Source organism: Oryzias latipes, chromosome 17 (genome assembly GCF_002234675.1).
Source record: "Oryzias latipes chromosome 17, ASM223467v1".
NCBI classification, from domain to species: Eukaryota; Metazoa; Chordata; class Actinopteri; order Beloniformes; family Adrianichthyidae; genus Oryzias; species Oryzias latipes.
In genome coordinates, this window is record NC_019875.2 from 27,337,868 (window position 1) to 27,356,883 (window position 19,016).

Consider the following 19,016-nt stretch of genomic DNA (forward strand, 5'->3'; position numbering starts at 1 on the left):
AAAATAAAAACCGAGTTTGTTTTAGGTTGCTTTCATTAGGTTCTCCTCTGAGGTCTAAAAGAAAGTAGAAGTTTATATCTGTGCTCTGAAGCTTTGGAACGCTTAGCTGCTAAATCTTAGACAAACCACATCAATATCCATTATGAAAACTCGACTAAGGACTCATTTTTATAGCCAAACATTTGGTCACACATGAGGTTTTGATCTGTCATTTTATACTTAATTACCTTCAAGTTTTGTCTATGTTTTTTATTTACTTATTTATTACATTAGTTTTTTTTTTTAATCTAGCCACAGGGGTTGCAAGCCAGTAACTTCTGTGCCGGTCCCAAGCCCGGATAAATAGAGAGGGTTGCGTCAGGAAGGGCATCCGGCGTAAAAATTGCCAAAATAACCATGCGAATCATCCACAACACTTTAGACATACCGGATCGGTCGAGGCCCGGGTTAACAACGACCGCCACCGATGCTGTTAACCTACAGGGTGTCGGTGGAAATTTGACTACTGTTGGTCGAAGAAAGAGGGGAGGCAGAAGGGTCCATGGCCAGAGAGAGAAGGGAAAAGGCAGGAACATAGGTTTGAGAATAGGGACTCTTAACGTTGGCACAATGACAGGGAAAGGCAGAGAGCTGGCAGACATGATGGAGAGAAGGAAGGTAGATGTACTGTGTGTGCAGGAGACAAGGTGGAAGGGCAGCAAGGCACGTAGTATTGGAGGAGGATACAAACTGTTCTGTCATGGTGTTGATAGGAAGAGAAACGGGGTAGGAGTGATTCTGAAGGGGGAGTTTGTAAACAGTGTTCTAGAGGTGAAAAGAGTCTCAGACAGGATGATGAGCTTAAAGTTAGAAATCGAAGGGGTGATGGTGAATGTAGTCAGTGGGTATGCGCCACAGGTTGGCTGTGAGTTAGAAGTGAAGGAGAGATTCTGGAGTGAGTTGGATGAGGTCATACAGAGTTTCCCCAGAGGAGAGAGAGTTGTTATTGGAGCAGACTTTAATGGGCATGTTGGTGAGGGCAATAGAGGTGATGAGGAGGTGATGGGCAGGTTTGGTGTGAAGGAAAGGAATCTGGAGGGACAGATGGTGGTGGACTTTGCGAAGAGGATGGAAATGGCTGTAGTCAACACTTACTTCCAGAAGAGAGAGGAACATAGAGTGACATACAGAAGTGGAGGTAGGAGTACTCAGGTGGACTACATCCTATGTAGACGAGGTCATTTGAGAGAGGTTAATGACTGCAAAGTGGTGGTAGGAGAGAGTGTAGCCAGACAGCACCGCATGGTGGTGTGTAAGATGACTCTGGAGGTCAGGAAGAAGAAGAGAGGGAAAACAGAAAAGAAGACCAAGTGGTGGAAGCTACAGAATGAAGAAACTTGTGAGGAATTTAGGCAGAAGTTGAGACAGGGTCTGGGTGGTCAGGATGAGCTTCCAGATGACTGGGAAACTACAGCAGAAATTATCAGGGAAACAGGTAGGAAGGTGCTAGGTGTGTCATCTGGAAAGAGGAAAGACGGTAAAGAGACTTGGTGGTGGAATGAGGAAGTACAGGAATGCGTCCAGAGGAAGAGGTTGGCTAAAAAGAAGTGGGATGTAGAAAGGACTGAGGAAGGTAGACAGGAGTACAAGGAAGCGCAGCGTAAAGTGAAGAGAGAGGTGGCAAAGGCCAAACAGAAGGCTTACGATGAGCTATATGACAGGTTAGACACAAAGGAAGGAGAGAAGGACTTGTACAGGCTAGCCAGACAGAGAGACAGAGATGGGAAGGACGTGCAACAGATAAGGGTGATTAAGGACAGAGATGGAAAGGTGCTAACAACCCAGGAGAGTGTACAGAAAAGATGGAAGGAGTATTTTGAGGAGCTGATGAACGTGGAAAATGACAGGGAAAGAAGGGAGGAAGATGTGGTTGTTGTGGAGCAGGAAGTAGCAGAGATTGGAAAGGATGAGGTTAGGAAGGCTCTGAAAAGGATGAAGAGCGGAAAGGCCGTTGGTCCTGATGACGTTCCTGTGGAGGTATGGAAGTGCTTAGGAGAGGCAGCAGTGGAATTTCTAACGAGGTTGTTCAATAGGATTTTAGAGAGTGAGAAGATGCCTGAGGAATGGAGGAGAAGCGTTCTGGTTCCGATCTTTAAGAACAAGGGTGACACGCAGAACTGCAGCAACTATAGAGGAATAAAGTTGATGAGCCACACAATGAAGCTGTGGGAAAGAGTAGTGGAAGCCAGGCTTAGGAAGAAGGTGGGGATTTGTGAGCAGCAGTATGGTTTCATGCCCCGTAAGAGCACCACTGATGCCATTTTTGCTTTGAGAATGTTGATGGAAAAGTACAGAGAAGGTCAGAAGGAGCTGCATTGTGTGTTCGTAGATTTAGAGAAGGCGTATGACAGGGTGCCGAGGGAGGAGCTGTGGTACTGTATGAGGTCGTCTGGAGTGGCAGAGAAGTATGTCAGAGTAGTTCAGGACATGTATGAGAGAAGTATGACGGTGGTGAGATGTGCTGTAGGTCAGACAGAGGAGTTCAAGGTGGAGGTGGGACTACACCAAGGATCAGCTTTGAGTCCTTTTTTGTTTGCTATGCTGATGGACAGGCTGACAGACGAGGTAAGACAGGAATCTCCCTGGACAATGATGTTTGCGGATGACATTGTAATTTGCAGTGAGAGTAGAGAGCAGGTGGAGGAACAGCTAGAGAGGTGGAGGTTTGCTCTGGAAAGAAGAGGCATGAAGGTCAGTCGTAGTAAGACAGAATACATGTGTCTGAACGAGAGGGATCAAGGTAGAAGCGTTAGGTTACAGGGGGCTGAGGTGAAGAAGGTGCAGGAGTTTAAGTACTTGGGGTCAACAGTTCAGTGTGATGGGGAGTGTGGAAAAGAGGTGAAGAGGCGAGTGCAGGCAGGTTGGAGCGGTTGGAGGAAAGTGTCAGGAGTGTTGTGTGACAGAAGAGTGCCAGCAAGACTCAAAGGAAAGGTGTACAAGACAGTGGTGAGACCAGCTCTGCTCTATGGGTTAGAGACGGTAGCAGTGAGACAGAGACAAGAGGCTGAGATGGAGGTAGCAGAGATGAAGATGTTGAGGTTCTCCTTAGGAGTGACCAGGTTAGACAGGATAAGGAACGAGTACATCAGAGGGACGGCTCATGTTGCCTGTGTTAGCGACAAAGTCAGAGAAGCCAGACTGAGATGGTTTGGACATGTTCAGAGGAGGGATAGTGGATATATTGGTAGAAGGATGTTGGAGATGGAGCTGCCTGGCAGGAGGGCAAGAGGACGGCCAAAGAGGAGATACATGGATGTCTTAACAGAGGACATGAAGTTGGCTAATGTTAGGGTAGAAGATGTCCATGATAGAGTGAGGTGGAAAAGGATGATTCGCTGTGGCGACCCCTGATGGGAAAAGCCGAAAGAGAAAGAAGATTACATTAGTTTTTAACAGTATTTTAATGATGTTTAGCGTTAATGTATAGCATATAGTTGTTTCCATTTTTAATTATCTACTTGTTTAAGTATTTATTCCATGTAAATTTGTCAACACTTCCCCCCTCCATGCTGTTTTTGCACATCTGACATGTTTATATCTGTCCATATCACTATAATTACACATGCAAATATGACATTTTTATATTTCACATTTTGCAGAGTAGCACACTTCCTTGGTACCCTCTGTACATATTGTACATACTGACATTTTTACATTATGTTTTTTGCACTGTGATGGTGACTGCTTTAATTTCATTATCCAAGTGGACAGTGACAATAAAGGCATGTCTTATCTAAGCTAATCTCCATATTGTGTTAAAGCGCTTTATAAATAAAGATGATGATAACCTAAAAAAAGAAACCCACCATAGAGCTTTCCAGAAGAAAGCATGGAGGCTCCCATCACTTTGCAGACAAACGCTACCTCCAAAAGCTGAAATCTGTCAGTGTTGCATCATCATCCAAAGACAGGGGATGCTCATTAAGGCCCGGCAACAGTCATGGGTATCAGTCTGGCACTGAATTAAAAAAAACTTTCTTAAGATCTTTTGAATAAATTGTCTAATTTATTATTAAAATAAATAGAATAGATATATTTTAAAATATATGTTGCACTATTGGAAGTGTATGAACAAATAAGATCTAAAGGTTTGCAAAAATAAGAATCAATGAATTTCTCAAAGAATTTTTTTAAGAAAATGTTCAAATACAGACTGTAAAACAGATGTTACTCAGGAACATGAGATATGACGAATTCTGACATTTTTAAAAGTGAGTTTGATTCCCCCACACAGGTGAAAATGTTCTATATTTATCCTAAAATAAAAATATTAAATTACTTTGAAAAATTCAAAGATTTGCACTGGATGTTTGTTTCAAGTAAAAAGGAAATTATGCTATAAATACATATCTTTAAATGAAAATAATTGAAAAATATATATATTTAAAATCAGTCTTTTAATTTATTGGTTTACATTTCACCTGACAAAAGATTTTACAAGATTTGTTGACCTAAAGAGGAAACTAATATTGTTGTCAGTAAAAAAGAAGAATATTAACTTCTGTAAAGGAAGGGATGGGCGAAAGCAGAATTCTTGAGTTTGGATGCACAGAAATGAATTAGGATTGAAAAAGTGCAATAATTAGTGTTTTTAAAAAAAAAAAATTATGAACGATGCATCAATAAATTTAAATACTATTAAAATTGGCACAGAAAATAAGATTGTAATTATGTTAATAGTTTGCTAATCCTGCCTTGCAGGATTCAACTTTTTTTTAATAAACAAGACATTTATAAATATTTTATAGAAAGTAAAAAGGAAAAAAAAAAACTTGATATTTAAGAAATATGTTGTTAAAAGAAAATAATTGCCTGTGGCTGTCCAATTTAAACAACGCGCAAGCTTGCATTACTCCAAATTGTGAAATATTATTGGAAAGAGTTCGCAAAGCCTCCCAGGAGGACGTTTGACTTCAAGATGAAGCTGTTGCAGTTTATTTAAGGACAGCACAGAGTCGGTCTTCCTCAGTTCTGGATCACTGAGAGCTTTCAAAGCAAATGCTTTTCTCTAGAGGGATTTTGAGTCATTCACTATTTCAACATAAAAAACATATTTATTTATAGAGTTCATCAATGTTGCAAGGTTTCTGCATTAACTATACAGACCTTTAGCAAATTTCATGAACTTCTTCTTTTCCTTATTTCAATTTGGGGGTGTTTTTTTAATTGTTCAGGCAGAACTTTGGCACTCACATCAGATCTGGGTTGTAAGCATCTTAGGTTTTCTATGTTTACTGGTCATTAGCAGTGGTTATATCGACAAAGTAATTTGGAATTAATGCCTGATCAGAATAAACATGCGTCATCTAAACAAGCCGTTCTGAATACTCTGACCCGATCAGACTAATTCGGATAAAAATTTACTTCCAATAGAGATAGGTGGGTTATGCCGATTCTTGATCCGATCGTGGTGCATATAAAATATTTATTCTGATTCGGTGTCACTACTGCGCTGGCTTTTACTCCAGGTGTAGGAGGTGTGGCGCTCCAGAGAACGCTTTGCACCGCAAACAGGAGCGGCCGGTGTAGGTACCATAACCATTAGGCCTGCAACAGCCGTTCGGGGTCTTTAGTCTAGTGCTGACGTTACTTTATGTGATTGGCTATCCGTTGGTCCGGACAAATTACGATACTACCATAGAAGAAGATATTATGAAGTCTGTTATTAACAAAGAGAGCTCCGACATAGAGCGAGATTATCTTCTTAACGTGCTTCTATTATTATTATTATTATTAAGTGCATTTGCAGCCAAACGGACTGGGGTCCGAACCCTTCTCCGAACCGCACACTATAACAAAGCACCTTCCCTGCCTGCAAACACGAAGCAGTGGGTTCATTCTAACAGCCACAGATCTTATTATAAAGTGGGTTGTGGCAAAATCTCTCTATAAACACTACAGAGAATGGCAGCACTCCATCCGGCTGCTCTACGGTATTTTAAATAGCTCTGCGCATGTCAAAGTGATTTATTCCAACCAAAAGTGTGGCATATGTAAACGTTTGTTATAATCGGATACAGTTCTTTTGGGCCCATGTACATACTTCAATTCTAATCTGATTTTTGATCCAGTCAAAGACAGTTTGCACTTGTAACCGCAGCTACTGTTTGTAGTCAGTAGCTGGCACCCCGTTTACCACCTTTTGGACTCCCTTATTTATCACATTTTAGTCGTGCTTAAAGTGCAGCTGTTGCACTTTGAGTTCTGTGATTCAGGTTATCTGTTCCTGCCACATACAAAAGGTTATGTTTGAATTCCATCACTGCTCACTTCTTAATGCACTATATAGGGTGTTTGCCACTTTATAGAGCTGTCTGAATCTGCAGCTCCAAAATCGAGTGCCCTAGAAATTTCTCAGAAGTCCCTGCCAAAAAAAACTTGCATAGATGCTCATTAGATTGGCGAGTTTTGAACAATTTTTGAGAAATATAATATTTTCTTATAAAGTTTTTATCTTCAGAACATGGTGGATTCATAGTCTTTGTAAAATGTCTATATTTATTGGGTTTTTACTTTGGGAAATCAGTGACGTCATATTTGCCAATTACAAAAAAAAGTAGTGAGCATGTTGTTCGAATTGCGTTTAACGTTTTCTGGATCCAGATTCTTCAAATCTCAGCTCCTGCTTCTTTATGCTATATATGTTCTGTGTTTTTTAAATATTTCAAACCAACACATGTATCGTGAAAACAGGATGTTGTAGAAATGAAGAAGTACAATTAGCATTTTTCTTTTTAGTAATGACGCATTAAAAATGCAGACATAATAGTTTAATTTCAAGGGCATCGATTGAAAATCATTCTAATTAAATCAAAATGTTTGTGTGGCGTTTTCCAAGAGTAAAAGATCCAGTACTATTTTATTGACCGATCCGTGATTCACTTTCTCTCTTTCTCCTCCCCACGACTTAAAAACAGTCTGACTGAGGCTACTTTTCCTGAATCATCAGGGGCGAATGATTAATGCATGAAATGTAGCCTGAAATGCTGGAACACTGTATAATCCTGTGGAACAATGATCAACACTGCAGCCGGGAAAAAAAATGGGTGGCATTGAGCCAACAATGTATACTAACAAGGAGCAATTCTCAAGGGCGCGCCATCAGAGCTTTACCAGTGCTCACAGAAAGTCATTTGACATTTTTGAGAAAACAGAAGAATGCGACTTGATTACTTTTTTCGCAATCACACTTCTGAATCCACCTTTTTTTTTAATTTAGGTGTTTGAGAGGATCGTTTATCAGGGACCAAGAAGCACAGTTTGAATTTTTTTATTTTTTTAATAAAAAGGGCTTATTTAGAAACTAAAGCTGTGAATTGCCTCTAATTCAACATCTGCATCTGTTAAACTGAAGACGCTCATCTGTGTTGCTGGAAACTATGAATCATATTTTTTCTGTCACAGTTAGAAGCAAATAATCAGCTATAATCAGACTTGTATTTTGTTTTAAGTGTGTTTGCTATCACGGTGACATCATAGCCCCCCCCCCCCACGCTAGTGTCAACGTAGCATAGCCATCGATAACATTGACGGTATATGGACCGAATTAGTGTGACATCACCCATAGAAAATAGCTTAATTGTGGCTCCAACGAATTTAAGTCGATTCAGTCGCCATTTGTTTTGCGATACAGATGCTGCCGTGTTAGAGGTCGTCAGTAAGCAGTGATAATTGGCTGAATAATTGGCAGCATTTCTGTGGCAACCACAAGTCCGCTTGTTAAGTCCACACCCCTACCACTCGAAAGTTGGCTACACAAATTCAAACGTTTGGGACGTTGGACGTGAGACCACAAACCGTTATTTCTGCACCATAGAGAATTATAATTATAAGGAATTATAGGGGAATTATAATTATAATGAAGTATAAGCCGCAACGTCAGTAAATGGTCTATTTTCGAACTGCATACTTGAGGGGCACTGAAGAGAGACTTTATTACTTCAGTCAAACTTTATTACCTGCGTTCACAGTTACTCTAGAACTTGCCGTAACATGCTACCTTTTTTAATGTTAGCCACGTTAGCATATTTAATGAATGAATGAATGAAAACTTTATTAATCCCAACAAGGAGAAACTCAGTTCCAGTACATCTCGATGAAGAAGGTCAGACAAACAGCACAGGATACACACACACATCTCGAGAGGTTACTGAGGTCAATCAGTTACAATACCTGTAACTCCCAATCTTGTTTGCAACATGATAAAACAGACTTAACCTGTGATTACACTAACTCCAAACCTCGTTTAAAAAACAAAAAACAGATTAAGCAACAAATTAAGGCTTTAAAGTGTGCCTACAGCGCAAAAGTTAGGGCACTTTTATTGAGGTTTCTGGTTGGTCAGTAATTAACTTAAATAATTTGCACCACAGAAAAATACAATGAAAAATTGTTATTGGTTTTCTAATTGTACCTCTGAAAAATATAACTGAGCAACAGCTGTTTTTTTCTCTATAAAGGTCTGTGGGATTTTGGCTTGTTGGAGCCACTTCCTGTTTCTAATGCCAAGGGAGAGGGGTCACTCAGTCCAGTTCTCTTATACAGTCAATGGTTGATAACCTACAAGAGACAAACATAACCTCTTAAGCCTTATTTTGCTCCCCTGGATTAGCTCCTTTGTAAACTGAAGTGCTGCACCTACAGCTAACCAGGAGTAGTGACGGATCTGCTCTTCTGCCCCCCGCCAGGTCTGACAGCCATGATCCGGAGAGGCCCCCTGCCACGGCTGAGTTTGGGGATCAACTCTTCTCTCCATGGCTAGACCTCACTGCACAAAGAGCCGGGGGCCTTTCTGCTGAGGTAAGGCTTCTCCTGTAGAGAAGGTTCTCATATTCAGGTTGCAGGCATTTCTCCTCAGTCAGATTAAAACTGCTGCTTTATGTAGATGAAGCCTCTGCATGATATTGATCGTTTATGTATGAGGAAAAGCAGTTTAAAGTAGGTGGTATTTATGAGTTGCTGCTTGTTCCTTATATTTGAGTAAACTCTCCTGCCTCTCAGTTTCTTCCAGTCTCTTACGAGCCTTCAGAGTGATGGTGACAAAGTTAATTTTGGGAGACGGAATTCACTATTGAAAGATTTATTAGGATACCTTGGCTCTCACCTTTGCTTGTAAATTATTCATTATTGCTTAATGGTCTCCCATTTTGCTCGTGGGAGTTTTGCTCAGCTTAATCCACAAGATGCGCATTTCCATGAAAAACAATCCATTGTATCATTTTCTATATAAAAAATCGGTGGGACTGGATGGAGCGCTGCTAACAATGCTGGCTTAACTGGGATGTGTGGCTTTGCTGCAGTGACTCCATCGTGTCAGTAAGCGTTTGTCTACACGGTCTAACTCAATCTTGTTTCTCTCTATTGCAGAATCCTTTACTGCATAGTAGCACATGGATTTCAAGACTTCAAATGAAGAGGTTTGTAGCATTTAATCAATGTTACAATAGGCCATGATTATAGAAAGTGCCCTGGCTTTTCAGGCTCAAGAAAACTGCATTAGTGTGTCTAAAAGCTTTAGTCTAGAACAGCAGCGTAGCTCATATACTAGTTCATTTTGGCACTTTTATATGTACAGTGTAAGGCAGCCCATGCTCTTGATGATAACCGACCTTTTGGTTTCCGCTTCACGCGCTCATCTTGTCTGACATTTTAAGCAACAAGAAAGGATGGCGATGGCGGAGCAGGTGTGGTCTCTGACCCTCTTCATAGCCGACATTAACATGCGTCTTGAGGGGCTCTGCCTACATCGGTGCATTCCTCGCATTAGTATGCATCTCCACATGAGTCCTAGGTGACCATTATTGAAAGGATCTAACTTCTAGCCTTCCTTTAAAGCCAGATTTGTATTGAAAATTGGACCCACAGCTGCAATAATCCGCTCTACCAACAGTTTTGAAAAAAATTCCCTAATTACATTGAGACATCACGGATTAAGATGCGGATCTGACGCATGCGGATCTGCTTGAGTCATGTTAATGACACTATTTTGACTGTTATTTGAATGTGCAGTGCAGCAGTGTGTTGTGACAGTAACTGAAGGCAGTGAAGGGATTGATGTGTTGTGTCGGTGAGCTGTGTGTGAGGACTCCTGCTGATTGGGGAAAAAAAAGCACAAAATGACACCAGAAATGCAATACTTTTCTGGGCTATAAGCTTAAAAATCATTTCAAGAAGATAAAAGAATAGAAGCACAAATGTTAAGTGAAGATGTGAGCTTAAAGCCTCACTCCGATCATCTTTTGAGCTATTTTCAAAGCGTTCCCAGTGGTCTTCTAATTAGGATTATTCCATTTTTAGCCAAAATTTTTAAAAGCGGTGTTGTTGTCTAGGGGAAAATTTCTGCAGCGCGGCAGTAGTTCAACATTAATTCACCTCTGAGATGGTTTTGGCGTGAAGTAAGCCTCCCTTCCTTTCCCATAATCCTTTCGACACATTTTCCTTTTAACCCCTCTTAACTTAAAGCTAAAATTGCTAGTGTAACAAAAATGGCAAGCATTATTGTAGCTATTCAGACGTACAGTTCTGATCCAGATGCCAGCTCAGACGAGGAAAACAAAGACGTACTTGGATCTAGTCGTCCACAAGTGGATGCATCCAAATGGGGCGGAGCAGGGAGCTGGTGACCCTGCCCAGCATATTTTCTACGTCGCATTTACGCTCTTTTTTAAACAGCATTTTTTTCGTCTCCTCCTGTTTCACAACAATTTGATTACAAATACGCAGAAATGCACTTTTAAGCTTAATTGGCTAGAAAAAGGCCATGAGAACAAGTTAAAAACACCAGACACACAATATTCATCAGAGTGGGTCTTTAACAAAAGTAGTCAATTTTATATGTAGTTCATTTAAAAATCAGTTAAAATGCCTTTTTCCCACTAAAACTGTGCTTTTATGGTAGAATTCAGATTAACACTATATTGTTCATGCAGATGATTCCTTTTGAGAAGTGAGCGACGGCCCAGGACACTCTGTGTTCACCCTGCGTGAAGAATGCAGCCATGTTTGGCTTAGATGATCGCCAGCTGTTACATGATATTTATGAGCTCCATCCACATGTTCAAGCCTCGTGTGAACAGGCCTTTACGGGCCACTGTTGCTAAATTTATCACCAAACGCACAGAAGCATGAAGCTGCTCAAAAAGCAGGTTTTCCTATTTTTTTTCCTTCTCCTGTGACCTTTTTTTTGTTAAATACACAACCAGCTAGGTGGAATATCACAATCTCACACAAATGCATTTATTTTTCTAACAAAATTTTACACCTGAAATTTGTTATTGTCCTGATGATTATGCTGGAATATTGGAGCTTTCATGCTTATTCTTCCGCTGAATAGATGAACAATAGAAAAGTTGAGTGAGGCTTCATGCAGCTTTGCCTTTGGAGCTCCAGCTGACTGATTGTCAAAAGGCAAAAATGTGACAATGAGCATTTGAAACTTCCCAACATAGCGTGACCAAATGAAATGTAAAGAAATAAAATGCCAATCAGTTATACTGCCTAAGGGCACACGACAAGACACCCAGTTAGAATTTTTTAAGAAAGAACAGATTGAAGGATAAACTTGAAGGTAAAACTCAGTGGCTGGGTTTCCATTACACATCTGAGCAAAACTTTATCAAAACTCTAACAAACTCATTTTCTCAATTACACGGTTTCCGTTAAATCATAAATGCAAATTAACACAAACCAACTCACATGATAAGCTGTTCAAAAAAACGGATGTGAACAATAAATACTTTGATTTACAGCAGATCCGTTCAAATTTCTGCCACAGCTCTAGCGCTCATCATCATCTATCCAGTCTTTCCATTGCAGTTTCTGAATTATACCAGTTTCGATACGCCTCAACAACCACCTACTCCAAGAGCAAAAACCTTTTTCAAGAAATGCAAGTTTTTTCGAAATTAAGGTGTCGAAATTAGGCAATTTTAGTATCACAAATCCATTTTGTGCAATTTCTTAGTCAATGAAAACGCAGCTTTTGATGTCTTCTGTATATTATTGCATTTTTAATTTGCACTTCATGGATTTGTTTTAGATGATTTCCTGGTTCTTATACTTAAATGTTACAACATGTGAGTGTAATCTTAACAGTTTAGCTAAGTTTTAAACAGGGATCCAAAAAAATAAATCTTTTTCATCTTCATATGGTAAACTATGTTCCTGCAACGACACAAGTTTACCTTTTATTTATTTTGAGATAACTGACGATAAATTGAATAATTCTGGAACATATAAAGTTTTAAAATTCACAATTGTTTTAAAAAAAAACTTAAAGTCCCACTCCAGTCATCTTTTGAGCTATTTTTGAGCTGGTTTCTGTAGAGTGGCAGTAGTTCATTAGAAATCACTTCTGAGTTGTGGGTGGGACTATTGGTAAGGAGTAACCCCGCCCCTATCTCCATCCGCTGCTGAGAGCTAGGGGCAGGGAGCTTGTAGCCCGCCCAGTGTATTTATTACGCCACAAATAAGCTTTTTTTCATACGGCATTTTTACGTCTGCCCTTGATTCACAATAATTTGAATAAATAAATACTCAGAATAATTAATAAATGTTATTAAACGTGTCCTATTGTCAGAAAACTGCCACAAGAACCTGTTAAAAAACACCAAAAACACAATTTTCATTGGAGTGGGTTTTTAAAAATTGTCTAATCTAACAAAAATACAAGGCATCTAAATCAACATACCCACGTTTATGCTTCAGCACACGTGTGTCAAACTCAAGGCCCGTGGGCCAAATGTGGCCCTCCATGTCATTTTATGTGGCCCTCGAGAGCATAAAGGTTTTAAATTACTTAAAATAAAAAAATAAAAATATCTAGAGGGAATCGGACTTGAAATATCGGATTGGGCAAATATATATTAGGACTTAAACACTGTCTACATAACCTAACCTGACAGAATCAAATGTAAAAGGATTTATGCTAGATTAAAAAGCAAATATATGTTTTCTATGCAACTGTAATTGTCACTTTGAAAAGTTATAATAAATAAATAATGAGTTATTTAACATTAAGGAGTAGTAACATTTGTTTGTCATTACATTTAGTTGCATGTATAAGTCATATCTGGCCCTTTGAGGACAGCCACTATGCTGATGTGGCCCTCGGTGAAAATGAGTCTGACACCCCTGCTTTAGCATTTCTGCCGTTAAATATTTTTGCAGTTTTTTTCAATTTTATTAACGTTATCTGCGTTTTCCACATTTATGTTTGTATTTTTTTCGTGTGAAACTGTGTTTGCTGAGACATTTCCACCCTCAGACTAAAATGGGATGGGTTACAGTTGTCTACTTGTTTTGCCGCTCTGCCTGTCAAACGGATTTTTTAGGGATTTCTTTTCCGAGTCAGCAGGTCCAATTCTCCTGCACAGGCCATTCTAGTGTTAGAGTAACACTTCAGGAATGACCTGCTATTATCTCACAGTAACACCCTGCAAGGAGCACTCATATTACTATTGGCACCACCTACCTATATAACGCATTTAGATAATTAAGTACATTAAAAAACCAAGGAAAGCTTAAAAATGTGAGTACAGATTGTACCTCGTCTTACCTTTTTCTACATCCTTTAGAAAGAAATCCGCAAATATACATCTACTTATTTATTTTTAATCAAATCATTTAAGTTATTAAATATTTAAAAGCATTAACTGAATAAAACCTTGGTAAGAAAGTGTTACCGGGACAAAATTGCTTTGTATTCACTTTTGCCTCTTTGCTGCTGATCTGTGCCACATTTGAGTTATTACAGATCTGGGTGCAACGGGATTTCCACCAAGAAATTCAAAACAAAAGCATAAATGAGTGAATTTCCAGACACAGGCTGTAGGTTAGGGCTAAAACCTTCCCTTTTCATATCTGCCACGCTGTTTCGTCTCAGTCGCTCATCGTTGCTGCAGTGTAATATTGTTGCAGGGAATGAGAAACTCTCAAGCTGAATCATTCGCTTATTGAAAAGCTTCTGTTTAGCCATGAGGTTTATATCTTTATTCACAGGATGACTAAACCCCTCACTTGTATGCAGTAACATGAAGGCCAGGCGTCGCCGTATTAGCTGTGTCATCTTCCTGACACGTGCGCCATCAGTCTTAGCTGATTTTTATGACATCATTTTCTTTTTTTGTTTGCTGACGTTTGCTTAGATTCCCAGAGAACACATGTCGAGTCACAAAAGTTCCCTTCTGCCTCGTAAATTAAGTGCAGTTATTAACATAACATTCTAAAAAAGTAAAAATACAAGATTTATTTAGCCTTGTATAATGCATAGTTACATGCACCGGTATGGGGGTTCATCCAAATGGGTGCTGCCGGTTGTTGTGTTGTATGAGAGGAGCGGCTGCATGTTTTCTCGCATAGCCACCGATAATGTAAGTTGTACGCACGTGTGATGTACGGGTGATGATGTCGTACGCCGGCCTTACGCCGCACTCTAATCGTTTGGAAGGTGTTTGGAAGTACTAGCACTTACTGACCGTGTGCAAATCCACGGGTGTGCAGGTGATATGTAGGTGCCCAGTCCACACAAACTACGCTCTTAGTGTCTAATTTCCTCATTTGTAACAGTCATGTTTTGTTGGACAGCACTAAAGCGCACGGTTCAGAGGTTAAAAAAGAGAAAAGTACTCACAACATACCTGGATCTTACCTGCTTTACCTTTACTCACCCCTACACCCAGTTTAGACCTCACAGTTATTTGTAACCGCTGGGGTCACGTTGGTTGGAAGTTGTTTACAATGTTACAATTGTTTACAATTAATTTTAACATTATTTACTGTCACTTTCATTGCATATTTACTTTCCAATGCAACTCTAAATTCTGCTGGATTAAGATATGGAGCAGGTGACAAATAATTTTAAAGGTAACTTTGTTTTAAAAGGATAAACATTCGGTATGTTAAGGCTTTGATTAAAAGTTCTGATTTACCTCCTATCTTGTCTTGTCTGCTCCATTATTTAATCATTAAGGCATTATGTGTTGTTTAAGTGTTTGCTATGACCCGTTGCCTGTCAAAACGTCTCGTGGACCACTTGCGTGTCCCTTTTTTCGCCTGTATCCACCTGTATGAGGCAATTGTGACTAAGGCGTAAGAAACATCTCCATGTGGACTGTCGTGCTCCTCAGTTAGAATTAGATGTCCTTGTTGCATGAAAAGTCATGTGTGGACTATCAGATTGAAGATGATGCAGATGGTGCTGCTCGGGGGAGTAACAGTGCAACATGAAATAGGACGGCAGATAAGGCTAATTACTTGCTATGCACGAGGTGCAGCGGGTCAAACGGCGCTCCGTCACCTGAGACGCTGCCTCCTCTGACTAACACTCATGCACTACAGCTCTCATTTTGCTCTGGTAATGACTTTTGCGCAGACACATGCTACTTCAAATAATATCATTTCTCACAAAGCGACTGCAGGCACAGGCTCAGACATTTCTGTTCTGCGTTATTACTTAAAGACAGCGAGCGCCACAAACTGACTTTGATTCGAGTTTGACCTGCAGTTTTGGAGATGCTGTCTATGAATAGCAGCGAGGAGACAGCTGACGGTTCTGTTAGCTGGTGACAGGCCAAACCTGGCTGGTATGGATGCTGACAAGGGGGGCTTTCTTCTATTAGCAGTCTCATCAGGTGGAGGTGCTGCTTTTATTCAGACCTTTTTAAGTCAAGGACAGGATCGGCATCACAATTAGCCCGGGAGTAGGAAGGATATGCAGAATGCAAATGTATGCAAATTAGCATTTTTTTTGAATGGATCATTAGAAACACACACAGCACTGAGATTGTTTATTACAGAGCAGAAAAACCTAAACGAAGGAGCTAAAGCTTTTTATTTTTTTTTATTTTTTAATTTCGGAGCCTCTTGATTTTACATCCTTTTTTCCCACTTGGAGTAAATGAGATAATCTAAATTTCTCTACGCAGATAACGCCTTTCTCTTTTTTAAGACATGAATCAATTGCTTCATTCTCTGCTGTAAATGTGGGTTTATTACTCAGAACTCTGAATATGTTTGTTTTCACCTATGCATCAACAATTACAGGAGCAAAAAGACAATAGCACGCGTCACCCAAAACTAATTTCCATGCTCATCCTGCAACGAGTATTCTTAATGACATTTCATTTCATGGACATTTAATTTAGTCACAGAAGGATGATGAATGATTTTATCTTTCTGACTGTTCGCAGACAAAGACTGGGATTTATTTGATGCAAGAAGGTAATGAGGAGCCATTTAATGTTCGACTGCACTTGGCCAAAGATATTCTGACCATTCAGGAACAAGATGTCATCTGTGTGTCGGGAGAACCTTTTTATTCAAGTGTAAGTAAGTCTTTCACCTGAAAAGTAGCGCACTGCGCAGCAAGAAGGGTGATTATGTTGGTTTTCATCATAGATCTGTATCTTTTGCAAAAATCAAATGTAGCTGTTAATGAGAGCCTCGACTGCTGGAGGTTGCTGTGTCGGGTTTAACATTTGGGTTCGACTTGTTATCATTTCTGACAGTTTTTTTTTGTTGTCTTCCCTTGCGCACTTTTAAATGCATGCTTCCCTGTGAAAACGAGTCAGCTGACCTTTGCAGAAATGGCATTGTTCATTCAATAATGCCTTACTGGATAAAAATCTCCAAAGACAAACGGAAGTTTCTGACCTGCAAAACGATCAGCCGAAAGGGCGAAGGTGGGGCCGTGCAAATCACTTTAACTGAGTGAGTTTTAGGTTGAAGTAAAATGTTAACAGCTTGATATTTTTGTTCAACAAAGTGTTTTTTAGTTTTTGAAGTGGACAATGTGTCAAGGTTTCCTCCTTTCTCTCTCCCCCATCTGACTGTGTCTGGCTAGGTCTGGTCCGATGAGACTGAGCGACAATACGCCTTAACTGCACAGTTTGGGTCTCATCACATTCAGACTGCATTATTGGTGCATACACTGCAAAAACAGGCCCCCAAGAAATAAGACCAATCTTTTTTTTAAATAAAGAAGAAACATTTCAAATAAGCTACAAATCAGCTAACGTTGTAAGAAATGTATCACCAAGAAGTCATAATTAAAAAAACGAATTGTAAGACATGTTTTCTTGAACTAAGATTATTTAGCTTTTGAAAAACGTTCTTAATTATATTATTTTTCTTGCAAGATCGAAAATAAGACATATTTCCTTGGAACACAGTTCTTTTTCTTTTTTGAGATCAGGTTATCTATATTGTAAATTACGGAGTCTGTATCACGCAAGACCAACTTTTTTGCGTAATAAGCGTATTCTTATTATATTGTTGATTCATCCCAAAAAAACAACCCAAAAGCTGTATTTAGCTCCATTCTCGCATTTCTGGATATTCTTCATAAACCCTGCTCTCTGTGCACCAGCCCCTCCCAATCCACAAAAATAAGTGGGTCGGCACACTGTGATGTCACAAAGTGAGGACCCACCCCTGCCAGCTCCGCCACCAAGCTAACACACACACCCACTTTCTCTGCTAGCGGTGATGGACAAAATGCTGTCCTTTCATATGCACAACATACATACATTTTTGCACAATTTCGGATTTTGTTTGCACGCTGCCGAGGCTGGCTCTAGGTTGACGTCATGAAATGGGCGGCGCCCACAAGGAGAGAAAGGCGGTGCCTCAGAGGTTGAGTCGTCTTACTTCCAGGTAGCAAAGTGAACTGTGAACATAACTTATATTTAACAAAAAAAAATTCTTTAGTGTGCAAAGGTAATATGTTATCATATTCAGTACAGACCAAAAGTTCTGACACACTGTCTGATTCAAATGAATAGGAAGCTGTGTCCAAACCTTTGGTCTGTACTGTATGTGGACATACTATATATGAAAGGCTTAACCCTTTGTAGGGCACTCAATGAAATACTCTAAAATTCAAAAATTCAACCTTAGAGTGTTATTGGAGAACATAACAAGACTTCATATCATTGGTGACATTTTTCAATTTTTTTTATTTTCATGTAGAAAATCAATGCCAATGAAGTGACCATATTTGGTCACTTGCCCGTGAGTGGGAAAACAAATTCCAATAAGTATACATAAATATAAGAAAAACACATATTATGTATTTGAACATTTGAACATCACTTTTAGAACATAAACGTGCTAATAACAAAAAGTGCTAATAACAAAAGTGTTGAATAGACCCTCACACAACTGTGTGTGAGGGTCTGGGAATGTCCTGGTTGTTGGTGGGTGGGGCGAAGTCGGGGTCTGACACGTCATCATCTTGATCCTCATCAACATCACTAATGTCAGGGTGGACTGGCACAACAGCAGTCTCCCTCCTCTTGCCATAAAAAATTGATGGAAGCTAAAAATTAAACACATGCAATAAAACAACTTTCATAACATCATAAACTGACAAAAATCACTCTTTATCACTATTCATAAACTAAAAACAGTATTTAAATTCTCCCTGAATCACTGTATAGTGATATAAAACATTTGGCAACATTGAAACATAATATTCTAAGTTGTATTTCTTTATTTGTAAAGAAAATGCACTAATATGGTTTGTTAGATGCATAGGGCATATGTCCAAAAACAGACATACCAAGTAAAATTTTCTTTTTAGTGAATAGGGCGTATGATCAAATATGGTGCCTGCATTTTTCTTGCCGTATTTTCACTCATTTCAATAAATTCTCCGCAAACAACTTATATGTCAACACTTAACACAACTATTCAACAATAAAATGTATGAGTTTCATCAACTTACCATGGTTAGTTTTGACGATTCCTTTGAAAATGTCCAGTGAACTGAGCTGCAAAAGCAATTTTTTCTGATTTTGCTGAAAAAGGGAAATTTGATGTGACCCTGCTCTCTGCTGATTGGTCAAGTTGCACAATTGAGTAACCTATAATGTAGGATGATCTTTGCTGAGTCATGGGTAAAGATCCCATGACTCTTGAACTCACTCAGATGGGGGAAGGGCGTGATAAGTAACATGTGCGGAAATTACCAAAAACAG

General features: G+C 39.5%; 1 protein-coding gene across 1 annotated transcript in view; it reads left to right on the forward strand.

The window, feature by feature from the left end:
- The window catches only part of sntg1 (syntrophin gamma 1), a 61,498-nt gene that overhangs the window by 13,262 nt on the left and 29,220 nt on the right, over nucleotides 1-19,016 (forward strand). The window contains exons 2-4 of the mRNA XM_004079482.3: nucleotides 8,727-8,838; nucleotides 9,406-9,455; nucleotides 16,227-16,361. Coding sequence (XP_004079530.1) covers nucleotides 9,429-9,455; nucleotides 16,227-16,361 — 162 coding nt within the window. The 5' untranslated portion in view covers nucleotides 8,727-8,838; nucleotides 9,406-9,428. The remainder of the gene's footprint in view (nucleotides 1-8,726; nucleotides 8,839-9,405; nucleotides 9,456-16,226; nucleotides 16,362-19,016) is intronic.